The 12035-nt window shown below is 39.3% G+C and overlaps 1 protein-coding gene across 2 annotated transcripts in view; it reads left to right on the forward strand.

The window, feature by feature from the left end:
• CHST9 (carbohydrate sulfotransferase 9) overlaps positions 1–12035 on the forward strand; it is a 231680-nt gene that overhangs the window by 94949 nt on the left and 124696 nt on the right. Inside the window, exon 3 of one of the 2 annotated variants that reach the window (XM_067014820.1) lies at positions 10424–10462. The exons of the other annotated variant lie outside the window; for it this stretch is intronic. Within the exon in view, the coding sequence (XP_066870921.1) occupies positions 10424–10462 (39 nt within the window). The remainder of the gene's footprint in view (positions 1–10423; positions 10463–12035) is intronic. 2 annotated transcript variants of the gene reach the window in all.

Genomic DNA, 12035 nt, shown 5'->3' on the forward strand with positions numbered 1-12035 from the left:
GCAGCTCACTTTCCAACGGGGCCTCCAGGTGTGGCTCGCTTGAGCTTCCTCACAGCATGGTGGTCTCAGGGTAGTCTTTCTTACATTATGGCCAGACTTCTCTCAGAGTAAGTATTAAAAGACTTGGGAAGTGGGAGCTGCCTGATTTTCAAGGCCTAGAAACTGGCATTTCTTAGCATATTCTACTCGTTAAGCAATTTACGAAGGCCTGGACAGTTCAGTAGGAAGGAAACTGACTCCACCTTTTAAAACATGGTCATTGTTATTCTAGCACAGGACTGAATAATTATATTATGAAAAGATTCTGTTTTTTTGCAAAATAATTCATTCCTATTCCTTTTATATAATGAGTATTCCAAGAGCACCTAGAATATTATGTCACTTAGGAATAATTATTCACGGGGCTTCCCTGGTGGCGCAGTGGTTAAGAATCTGCCTGCCAGCGCAGGGGACATGGGTTCAAGCCCCGGTCCGGGAAGATCCCACATGCCGCAGAGCAGCTAAGCCTGTGCGCTACCACTACTGAGCCTGTGCTCTAGAGCCTGTGAGCCACAACTACTGAGCCCACGTGCCACAACTGCTGAAGCCCGTGTGCCTAGAGCCCGTGCTCCACAACAAGAGAAGCCACCACGACGAGAAGCCTGCGCACCGCAGCAAAGAGTAGCCCCTGCTCGCTGCAACTAGAGAAAAGCTTGGGTACAGCAACGAAGGCCCAACGCAGCCAAAAAATCAATAAATAAAATAAATAAATTTATTTTTAAAAAGAATAATTATTCACATCTAACATTCAAGGAACATGTTATTGCACAAATGAAACTACAAATGCACACATCCCTGATTTGGTCAGTAGCTGAAACATATTAGTAAAACTAGCATTACCATTTTGCAGATATTTAAGACCTGGGTTTGGGTTGATTGGATTTTTTTTCCAATCTGACTTCAGCATCTAAAGGTCTTCCAAAAAACTTCTCTGCCAACAAATGACTGCTTCAGAATGAGGTTCTGAATATCAAAAGGTTTACTCTAAGATTTAACTCACCCGGGCCAATGTTGGGAATCTGAAAGGAACTGTTTCTTGTCACATTAATTATGTGCTTGTCAGGAGGATCTAAGTCGGAAGAAATTCTACCCTTGAGAATTTCCAAGAGAACATAAAACTGTTGTTTCTCCTACTGATTTTCCTATTTCTCTGTAGAGGGGTCAGCCCAGGAAAAATCTTTGAGCATTCAGTTCTTCTCCGGCTTTTTACACGCGATGACGGATGGCAGACCCCAGGGCTAGGGAGCACAGATGGAGTATCAGCTCTGCCAGGGCAGATGGCCAACCTCAGAGGCCAGACCTATTGGTATCGATACGTTTCGGAAGGGCCGTTTTCTGTGGCTCAGTATACACTGTCTGGAGCTCACAGCATGCAGTGTGCTCATAATGGCTCTGTCTGCCTAAGCATCCTAGTGACACATCAACTCAGCAAATAGAAACGGACAAAAGAGCCAGTGGAGTTTATCTAAACGTGCAGGAGGGCAGTGAGGGTCCACAGCCATAGAGGCTCTTCACAGTGTCTGCTGAGGCCAGTGCCGTTTCAGCTTCAGCATAAATTCAGGTATCAATAGTAAAATAAACTCCTCTGCCTTTTTGTACAATTGACCAAAGAGAAACTATGCAGTTTCTACAGTCTATTTTTTTTAACTTTTTATTTTATATTGGAGTATAGTTGATTAACAATGTTGTGTTAGTTGCAGGTGTACAGCAGAGTGATTCAGTTATACATATACATGTATCTATTCTTTTTCAACTTCTCCCATTTAGGTTGTTACATAATATTGATTGATCAGAGTTCCTTGTGCTATATAATAGGTCCTTTTTGGTTTTAGACTAGCTGGTCTTTACAGTGGCTTAGTTAGGTGTCTCTGTTCCTGCCCTATAGTATGGTTCTTAAAAATCTTCTCACATCCCTGTTTGTACAACTTCTTTTGGTATTATTGAAAGATAGTATTTACCTATCTAACTAAAGAGACCTGTGAATCTTGGAAATATCAAGTTCCTTGTTCAAGGTCTTACCATTTGTTTCAAGGAATAAGTTCTGGTAATGAGGTCCTCTGGTTTCTAGAAAAGTGCTCCCTTTCTATTTAGACCGTATCAGACTGTTGACAGTTCCATAGCTGCTGGTCAGTGCAAAATATGGGTAGGGATTTGGACCACACATGCTGGGTTCTAAAATCGTGTCATCTGAGCTCATAATTGGGGAGAGTTTTGCCATATCAATGTGTTTTATCAAACCAATTTGTATTTGGAAAGAGTTACGAGGAGAGGAAAGGAATTCATTAAAGTGAAAAGCTACTTCTCAATTAGAAATTCTAAGGGAAAGCAAGAAAGAGATGTGATGGTAAAAATCTGAAGAAACTCTCAAAATAAACTTTATAATATTTGTGTAAACAAAGCCATTGACCTTGAGAATATGTAGAAGTATCATATGTTACCAGGGACCACCTGACATGGAACATTCATAAAGAGAAGCACCTGGCAATACGCTATGTTGCTATTTTCCAGGCACTGAAGTGAGAACATTATAAACGTGATTGCATTATGCACTCAAAATATTTAGGATTATTATTAAACACATTATTTTGTTTAACCCTCACAATGACCCTGTGAAGTAGGAACTAGTATTATCCCTATTTCCAGATAAATACAATTTAGAGAGGTTAAATGATGCGCCAGTGTCCTACATTGATTAAGTGGAAGAGCTCTTTACCATTCTACAGACCTGCCTGTAATCACCGCAGCCAGTAAGCTCAGAAAGGGTACAAATCTCAGCTTCAAAGTCTAATCCTGCTAATCACTAACTGGAACCTTGTGCCATTTCAGAGAATTTTCTGAGCCTCCTTTCTCCACTGGATAATGGAAGTAATTTTCATCTACTCCATGAATTGGCACCTGAGAAATTGGTGGGCAGTGAGGAAAGCTTGATAAGATTCAATGACAGACTTTATTACACAATGATGGAAGCAGGTAGAAGAGAGTATATTTTGGAGATTAGACTATATCTGATTGTAAAATCACAGGACACACACCACATGTACATACATGTAATGCATTATGTATATGTAGATATATGAATATATATACACACATATATATGTGTATACCCACTATTTGTATATGTGTATACACATAAATACGTATATATGTGTGCACAAAATTTTCTTTTCATTAGAAGTGGCATAAGATACTGACTTGTGATACAAACACCCTGCTCATTATTGGTGAGACATCGTTGGATTGCCATGTATGTGTCTGTGGTTTTAAAAGATCAGAAACAATCACTTCGATTAAGGGACTACTTCCGTACTGAAATGTGCTATAAGTGGGTATATATTTAATGTTTCTCCATGAAACCATATCAACTCCAAGTCTAAAATAGCTTTTAAAAATATCGACTCAGTTAGTTGTGAAAATTAAAGTAAATAATTTTTAAGTGTTATTAGGGTGCCCGACTCATAGTAGGTACTAAATAAATACCAAACTACTAAAAAAGTTCAAATCTGAAGGTCTTTTTGGCATTCTACTCCTGAAACATTATTATTAGGTATTTAGCAGCTAAAATAAGCAGTTCATTTATTCAAACAAATAATTTGATAAATAATGAACAGCTAGTTTTTTTAAAGTCTATGGAAATATTTTAACAAAATAATTTATTCAGGCAACCCTCCAAACCTAGGGACTGATTATATACGACTTATGGATAGATATCCAAATCCTTACTCCTCCCTACCTTTCACCCCAACTATTTTTTATCCTCTCGTTATTTATTTGCCACTAAGTAGTTCAGTGATTTGGCAAAGTTATTTACCAAATTTCTACCAAGTTTTCTTACCTGAAAATCAGTAGAATGTTTATAAAGTCTCATAATACTGTGAAGATAAAATGAATTAACACATATAATATGCTGATTACAGTGACGAGCACGTAGATATTGTTTAATAAACATTAGCTACTATTATTAACATGATTATAAAAATAGCACTCTGCTAATACCACTTGGAAACAATATTGGAAGTAAAACTCAAATTGTTTATGTTTTTAGTTGAAATACAAGAGTTAGGTAGAGATAGATACAATAGATAAATATAGATAAACAGATACTATGTATATGTATGTCTTGTGTACACACACACACACACACACACACACACACACACACACACAGGAGAGAGAGAGAAGAGGAGACAGCACAAAGGAACATGTATTGAGGAGATACTCTATATCTTGTTCCCAGGGTTACATAGCTCCTAGGGACCAGTGGTTAAGACAGGAAGTCACTCCATCTAACTCCAAAGTCCATGTTTATTTCACTATATCATGCTGTTTCCTGTGGGAAGAGATTGAAACACCTTGCATGTAGGTGAATTTTATTTGCATTTAGGTGAATATATAAAATATATAAAATTCATATTCTCTCTGATTACAATCAATAAGCAGGAATCTTTGGTATACTAATACCCAAAACAACAGTAATTTTTTAAGATATTGATAAAGGCATTTTTTTCTCCCATTACTCAAATGCACATTCTGAAGATTACTTTTCTCTTAGGTCTTGCATTAAAATAGCTAAACGAGCAATAGTGGTGACCTGTGTATTAGGCTGGCTCTACAAATCAGCTAGCACTGTAACCTAGTAACCCCATCTGTAACTGAGGCATTTGAAGTGAGTGAATCTTAAAGCCCCGCCCTCTCTAAGTCCCTTTAAAGGAAACAGAATTAAAACCCTACCTCCTTCTACTTTTCCTAGTTAACTCAGAAGTAGAGAAGTACTACAGATTCTCATTATCCAGAAATATTGCCAGCACTTTTCCATTAAAGTCTAGGTGAAACAAATGGTATTAAAAAAAAATTCATGGGAGTTCACATTATATTATCTGGTAGTTATGTTACTCTCCCCTGATGCCTTTTTAAAAATAAGTAGCATGTGCACAGTAATTTTCCTTGTCATGATTCTATGCCATCTTCATAGTGCATTTTGCCAAAGAAACATCGGACATAAATGAACATTCTCAGGTATCCTAGCAACAGGATGTGATTAATAATACCTCTCAGAGCAGGGCAGATAAAATGCCTGTGACTGAATGCACACTCAGAATTGGCACTGAGAAATTGATAGTGCAGTGAGGGAAGCTTGATAAGATTCCATGACACACTTTTTACACAATGATGGAAGCAGGTAGAAGAGAGAGTATATATTGGAGATTAGACTATGTCTGATTGTAAAATTACAAGATATATATCACATGTACATATATGTAATGCATTATATGTACATATATGTACACACATATGTGTATACCCACTATTTGTATATATGTATACACATAAATACATATATATGTGTGCACAAAATTTTCTTTTCATTAGAAGTGACATAAGATACTGAGTTGTGGTACAAACACCCTGCTCATTATTGGTGAGACACCTTGGATTGCCATGTATGTGCCTGTGGTTTTAAAAGATCAGAAACAATCACTTCGATTAAGGAGCTATTTCTGTACTGATGTACTGAAATGTGCTATAAGTAGATATATATTTAATGTTTCTCCATGAAACCATATCAACCCCAAGTCTAAAATAGCTTTTAAAAATATCAGAACTCAGGGGCTTCCCTGGTGGCGCAGTGGGTGGGAGTCCGCCTGCCGATGCAGGGGACGCGGATTCATGCCCCGGTCCGGGAAGATCCCACGTGCCGTGGAGCGGCTGGGCCCGTGAGCCATGGCTGCTGAGCCTGCGCGTCCGGAGCCTGTGCTCTGCAACGGGAGAGGCCACAACAGTGAGAGGCCCGCGTACCGCAAAAAAAAAAAAAAAAAAAAAAAAAAAAAAATCAGAACTCAATTTATATAAATAAATAGTCATGAGATGTGGAATTTTAATGTTCGACTAACTACATTTTCTCAGAAGAAAAGTTGGACCCTGCAAATTCCATTTTTATGAAATTATAGTCCATTTTGTTTCCTCACAGGTGGAGTGCTACATCCAGGCTTAAAGAGAAGTAAGATGCAAACCATACTTTAATGCTTTGTTCTTAAAGTAGAATCTGTGTTACAATAAAGCACAACTAGAGCAAAATGTGTGTTCATTATTCTGATAGCCTCTGTTATTTTATCATCCACTTTTCTAATATAGTAGCTTTCTAGGTTGTCAGTTGTAATGTAGATACTTGGTAAAAGCTCTGTTCTTGGGTGTACTTGCGCTCAGGTAAAAGCTCTGTTCTTGGGTGTACTTGCTCTCAATGTTAGCAGCACTAAAATAGCTTTCATGTTCTTCAGCATTTGAAGGAGGGTTGGGATGATACATAAGTCTCCCTGTGTCCACTCAATTGCAAGCATTTGTGTTCCAGGCACTGTGAGGCCTGAGGAGACAGAGAGGCATAGGATACACCCGTTGCCCTAAAGGAGGCCACAGTCCCGCTGGGGAAATAAACACGCAATTGATTATAAACCAAACACTGGAGTTAGTGCTGTAGCAAAGGTACAAATAAAGGACTAAAGGAGCATAGAAAGAAGGGTGATTAATTCTGCAGGGAGTGGACCGTTGTGGGAGGTGGCACAAAGCCGAAGGCTTCACAGAAGGGCCAGCATCTGAGCTCAGCTCTGAAGGATGAGTAGAATTTTGATAGGCCCAAAGGACATGACAGGACATTCCAGGAAGCAGAAACATCATGGACAGGGAGTTGGAGGGGGAGGTACAATTCCTGACATAGTTGGTAAGTGTTCTGTATGGTGCTTCAGGGGTGGTAGCAGAAGGTAGGTCATGGCCAAATCTTCCAGGGTCATCAGTTTCATATTAGGGAATGTGTATTTTAATCTTTAATAGAGATCAGACTGCAAGGATGGGAAAACGATCGCTAAAACCAAAGAAATCAGTTAGGAGCCTGTAGAAAATAACCCCAGGAAGAAATATCAAGTTTATGAAACAGGACAATGGCAATGAGAAAGGAGAGGTTAGATCTGAAAGGCCCTGTAGAGAGAGAATGTAGTGGTCTTAGGTTGAGTGAAAGGGAGGAGCTGATGATTCTTAGGTTTCATGTTTGGGTGCCTGAGCAGATAGGAGGATAGCAATAAAGATAAGCAGTTTGGGAGGGAAATACAGATAGAGATTTCCAGTAGACCTAAAACCTAGGTAGGTTTTGGAGCTGGAGATGTAGGTCTCACATCATCTTTCTGTGAAGGTGAACACTGAGAGATAAGATCACCCATACAGAGCAAGATAAAGAGACCAAAAAAGAAATCTAGAGGGTTATCTCCAGTTAAGCAGTGCAATCTCTGTGTCTCTTGATCAATATAAGATTGTCTTATTTATCCAGTTTTTATTTTTCTCATTTGAAGTTTACTGTATATGTAACTAAAAATAGAAATCTAAGTGATTCCTATAACAGAACTAATAGCATAACAAAACTAATGCAGTTTTATACAGCATTTCACAGTTTACAGAGCCCTTTCATATAACACAAGGGCAGAGAACTGTTTGAGATCTCAGTGAAAAAAACATTATCAGCAATGCCTTCCAGGCTCCCTTCTGAAACCTCGAACCCCAGTATTTTGTGTTAGTTTCCTCCATTTCTTGCTGGCTCTGCGTATGGACTTATTTAATCCTCACAACATTCAGGATAAGCAGGCTGTGATCCCCACGGTACAGATGAGAAAGTCAGGGTGACTGATTGATCTGCCACAACTAATATCACTGTAGGTATATTCTATTAAGTGGTAAATTAACCCAAACTTTCATAATAAAATTATCCCATAAGTATTGGTTATGTAAGACTGTATAACAATTTACCCAAAACATAGCAGCTGAAAACAACAGTAAACATTTATCGTGTCACACAGTTTCTGTGGGGAGCTCTGGGGTGGCTGATTGGGTTGTTCTGGGTCAGGGTCTCACAGGAGGTTGCAGTCAAGGAGACAGCCAGAGCTGCGGCCATGTGAAGGTTTGAGTGAGGCTAGAGAATGGGCTGCCCATGTGTGGGCAAGTTGATGCTGACTGCTGGCAGGAGGCCTCAGTTCCTCATTGGTTGTTGACTGGAGCCCTTGGTTCCTCTCTGGCTATTGACAGGAGGTCTCAGTTCCTCTTTGGCTGTTGACGGAGGCCTCAATTCCCCACTGGCTGTTGACTAGAGGCCTCAGTTCCTTGCCACATGGGTCTCTCCTTTGGGCTGCTTGGGTGTCCTTGTAACATATTATATTATCTGGCTTTCCTCAGAGGAAGTACGCCGAGAGACAACAAAATGGAAGCCACAATGTTTTTTGAGGCCCAACCTTGGAGGTCACACTTGATTATTTCTGCAAAGTCCTACGGGTTACACAAATCAGTCTAATTCAGTGTGGGAGCAGACAACACAAGGATACAAATGCCAGGAGGTGGGAAGACGAGGATCATTGGGGTCACCTTGGAGACTGGCTACCGCACCCTGTTATTAATCTTCAATACATTCATTGTCAACTTTAAGGATTTATGATGCATTCTTAGACAAGTTAAAGACTCTCTAAAAAGATGGGGGTTTTTAAACATCTTTTTTTTTTTTTTTTTTTTTTTTTTTTTGGTGGTACGCGGGCCTCTCACCGCTGTGGCCTCTCCCATTGCGGGGCACAGGCTCCGGATGCTCAGGCTCAGCGGCCATGGCTCACGGGCCCAGCCGCTCCGCGGCATGTGGGATCTTCCCGGACCGGGGCACGAACCCGCGTCCCCTGCATCGGCAGGCAGACTCTCAACCACTGCGCCACCAGGGAAGCCCCTAAACATCTTTTTAATAATTTTTTAAAATAATTCAGGACTTGAATAGCATTTTTTAAAATTCATGAAAGTGTTTGAGGCCCCTACTATATAAAAATTTATAATCAAAGGTACATAGTGGCTTGCCCAATAAAAATCTTAAATGAGGAGGTACCCCATCATACTTGGTAATGAATGAAACCTTTAAATGGACCATTCGTGCCATTTATCTGTTTGTATCATTGAAATAAATTGCATCAAGCAAGTCCTCTGGGAATCACCCAAATGAATAGAATGTGAGATTAATCAAGATGCCAGTTAAATGAATTCTACACTTTGGGCAGCTGCACAAGGGAAGGATTATACGTTTTCCACCTTACAGTCTAAGATTTTAAAAGACACAAAGGGCTGGTAGAAAAACTTAAAGTTTACATGCAGCTTCCATAAACTCTCAGTAACTAGCTCCATCTGTGACCAGTTGATAAATGACAAGAAGGTGATGGCTGAAAGGGTGGCCCTCACTTACTCATCACAAAACCAAGGCTCTCATCTCAGCTGGGGTGTTGACACACACCACTGCCCTGGTGCCTTCCCACCGTCTCCTACACCCCTCACTTCCCTCCTCTCTGCTCCCACTGTCATACTCAACCAATTACCTCTTGCCCAACCTCTGGGGCAGGGGTCCCCAACTCCCTGACCGCAGACCTTCAGAACCGGGCCGCAGGAGGTGAGCAGCAGGCGAGCGAGCAAGACTTCATCTGCCGCTAGCCACCGCTCGCATTACCGCCTGAACCATCCCTCCCCTCCCCCGTCCGTGGAAAAATTGTCTTCCACGAAACCGGTCCCTGGTGCCAAAAAGGTTGGGGACCGCTGCGCTAGGATACTTCCTCCTATGGAAAGCTACTCTCATTCAGGTTTTTAAAGCAAGCCCTAAACTTGACCCTTCTTGCTCAAAGAGCCTTGTCCTACATAGCCCATTACTGTTTCTTTTGCCAAGAATCAATCCTTTCCCCTTTTCAAATTCCCCAAATCACATGTATCTCTCAAGGTCCAAGTCAAATACTACTTTCTCTGTAACTTCATGGGCACCCTTTTTATTTTTATTTTATATTTATTTTTTATAAATATTTATAAATATAATAAATATAAATATTTATTTATATAAATATAAATAAATATTTATTTATTTATTTATATTTATTTTTTTATTTCTTAAAATAATCATTTCATCCTCTCATATCTTTAAACATTTATATCCTTTGGGGGCACATCTCGTTTCATGTTATATTGTCTGTCCTTTACCTTCCCAAGTAGGTTGTAAGAGGCCATGGTCTTATCTTAGTCAGGTGTTTACCCCCATGTAGAACAGTTTGTTCTATGGGGATTTGCACCCTGTAGGTTTATTGTTGAGTAAATGGATCTTACTAACAAGATTTTTTAAACCCAGAAGCATGTTTAATGCATACTCATTAATTTTTTACTTTCGTAAATTGATTTGAGAATATTTTTCACCCCTTTCCTTTGTGCCCAGTCATCTCTAGAAGAATGCTGGACACGGCTGACCTAGTGACTGTGTCTGGAAGTTACCGTAAACTGGGCTTTTGTCTTAGTTACATCATATTCTTATGGCTGCACATTGCAACTGATCTGCCACTTCTTATTTCAGGGAGAGTGGAGCAGAAAAGAGAACAAAGAGCAGCTTCAGGTAAGATGTTGACTAATTGGCCTCAGCTTTATGTCGTGTTTTTACTTCCACCTTGAAAAGAAAATCTATTTGCAATGTAGTATTCAAAAACTCACCTAAAAATGTAATAGTTTATAATCCTAGACTCGACTGATTTTAAATTAATTAAAATAAATGAATGCATTTAGCTTTTTCACTTCCACATCAGTCATGTCCTTTTCATCCTATCTGTCTATTCAAACAAAAATGAGATGGCCTGTTACTTAATTTTTCCATGATTATCCATTTAAAAGGTAAGTGTTACAAGCACCGATTTCAAAATATGAAGGTTGTAATCGTTGACAACGATTTCATCTTCCCAAATACATATGAATCTCGATTATTTTTCTTAAACCCATTCATGTAGCTGATGTTTTTCAGGACAGTGTCAACTACTTAACCAAGAAGAATCTTTACATTTTGGAGAAATTTTTAAAAACATTCCACTTCTAAATCCTAATATATATTCAGAAGTGAGTGATGCTTTGGCACAATGCCATTACACGTAGTAGGGGCCAATATTTGCTCTCTAATACAAAAATGAGTCTTTACCTTTCCATATTTTCATCAGTTGGCTTTTGGCTTAAAGTCATAAGGTAAGATAAATTTATCAATTAAATCTTTGCATAAGGGCAATCTTCCAGCTCCCAGTGCCCTAAAATTGTCAATATTTGTAGAGAATTCTAATTTGGCCTATACACCTATGTCCACCATCCTTCCAAAGTCTTCACCAACCCACTATTTTATGATATGTGAGAGCACCCAACGTAAAGACACATTACTCCCAAACACTATCTTTTTTCATTTTTTTAGTCTGGTAACAATGTATTATGTGTGTTTCCAAACAGTGAAGTCAACAGAAGACCAAAATCTGTGTTAATCAAAAAATGTATAAACAACCTAAGCCCCTGTCTCTTTTCTCCTTCCCAACTGTAGCTTTCATCTCAGACAACTGCACAACTTACTACCTGCATGATTTCCCTCTTAGATGTTATTGTTTGCATTCTCCTGTGGCTCCTTTAAAACCTGACCATGAATACCAAAAAAAATGTGAAGGCAAGCATGTATCTGGTGTCCTCACAGATGTGCTTACCTCTATTATTGCTCCTTGGGGGAAAATTATTTATACTGTTTCTGAAATGCTATTGCTATGATCCTGTAGGTATGGGTTTAAAGAAACTTTATAGCTGGGAAGAAATCTAAATTGGCCAAAGTGTTAAACCAGATGCCTCTTTAAGTTCCCTCCATGCTCATAGATTCTGATATGCTGTGTGACCAAGGTGACACAAAGGACTAGAGAGAGAGGCAGGAAATGAACTCAGATTTCTTCCTTCCTTATTCTTCCCATTGTCCCCCATTCCTAAGCTTTCTTTTTAAATCAAAGTACTAGTCAGTTTGATACTGTATTAGGTTTCTTGCTTAATAAAATATTTTTCAATAGTTGGAAAATCGTTTTAAGGCAACAGGAAACACTAATCACCAGGGTTCTGAGGAACTCCCTTTATTAATGGAGCTAATTTTCCCCAACTGATTCACAGCTTGTCAATGTGTCCCA

The sequence above is a fragment of the Kogia breviceps genome, chromosome 15 (genome assembly GCF_026419965.1).
Source record: "Kogia breviceps isolate mKogBre1 chromosome 15, mKogBre1 haplotype 1, whole genome shotgun sequence".
Taxonomy (NCBI): Eukaryota; Metazoa; Chordata; class Mammalia; order Artiodactyla; family Physeteridae; genus Kogia; species Kogia breviceps.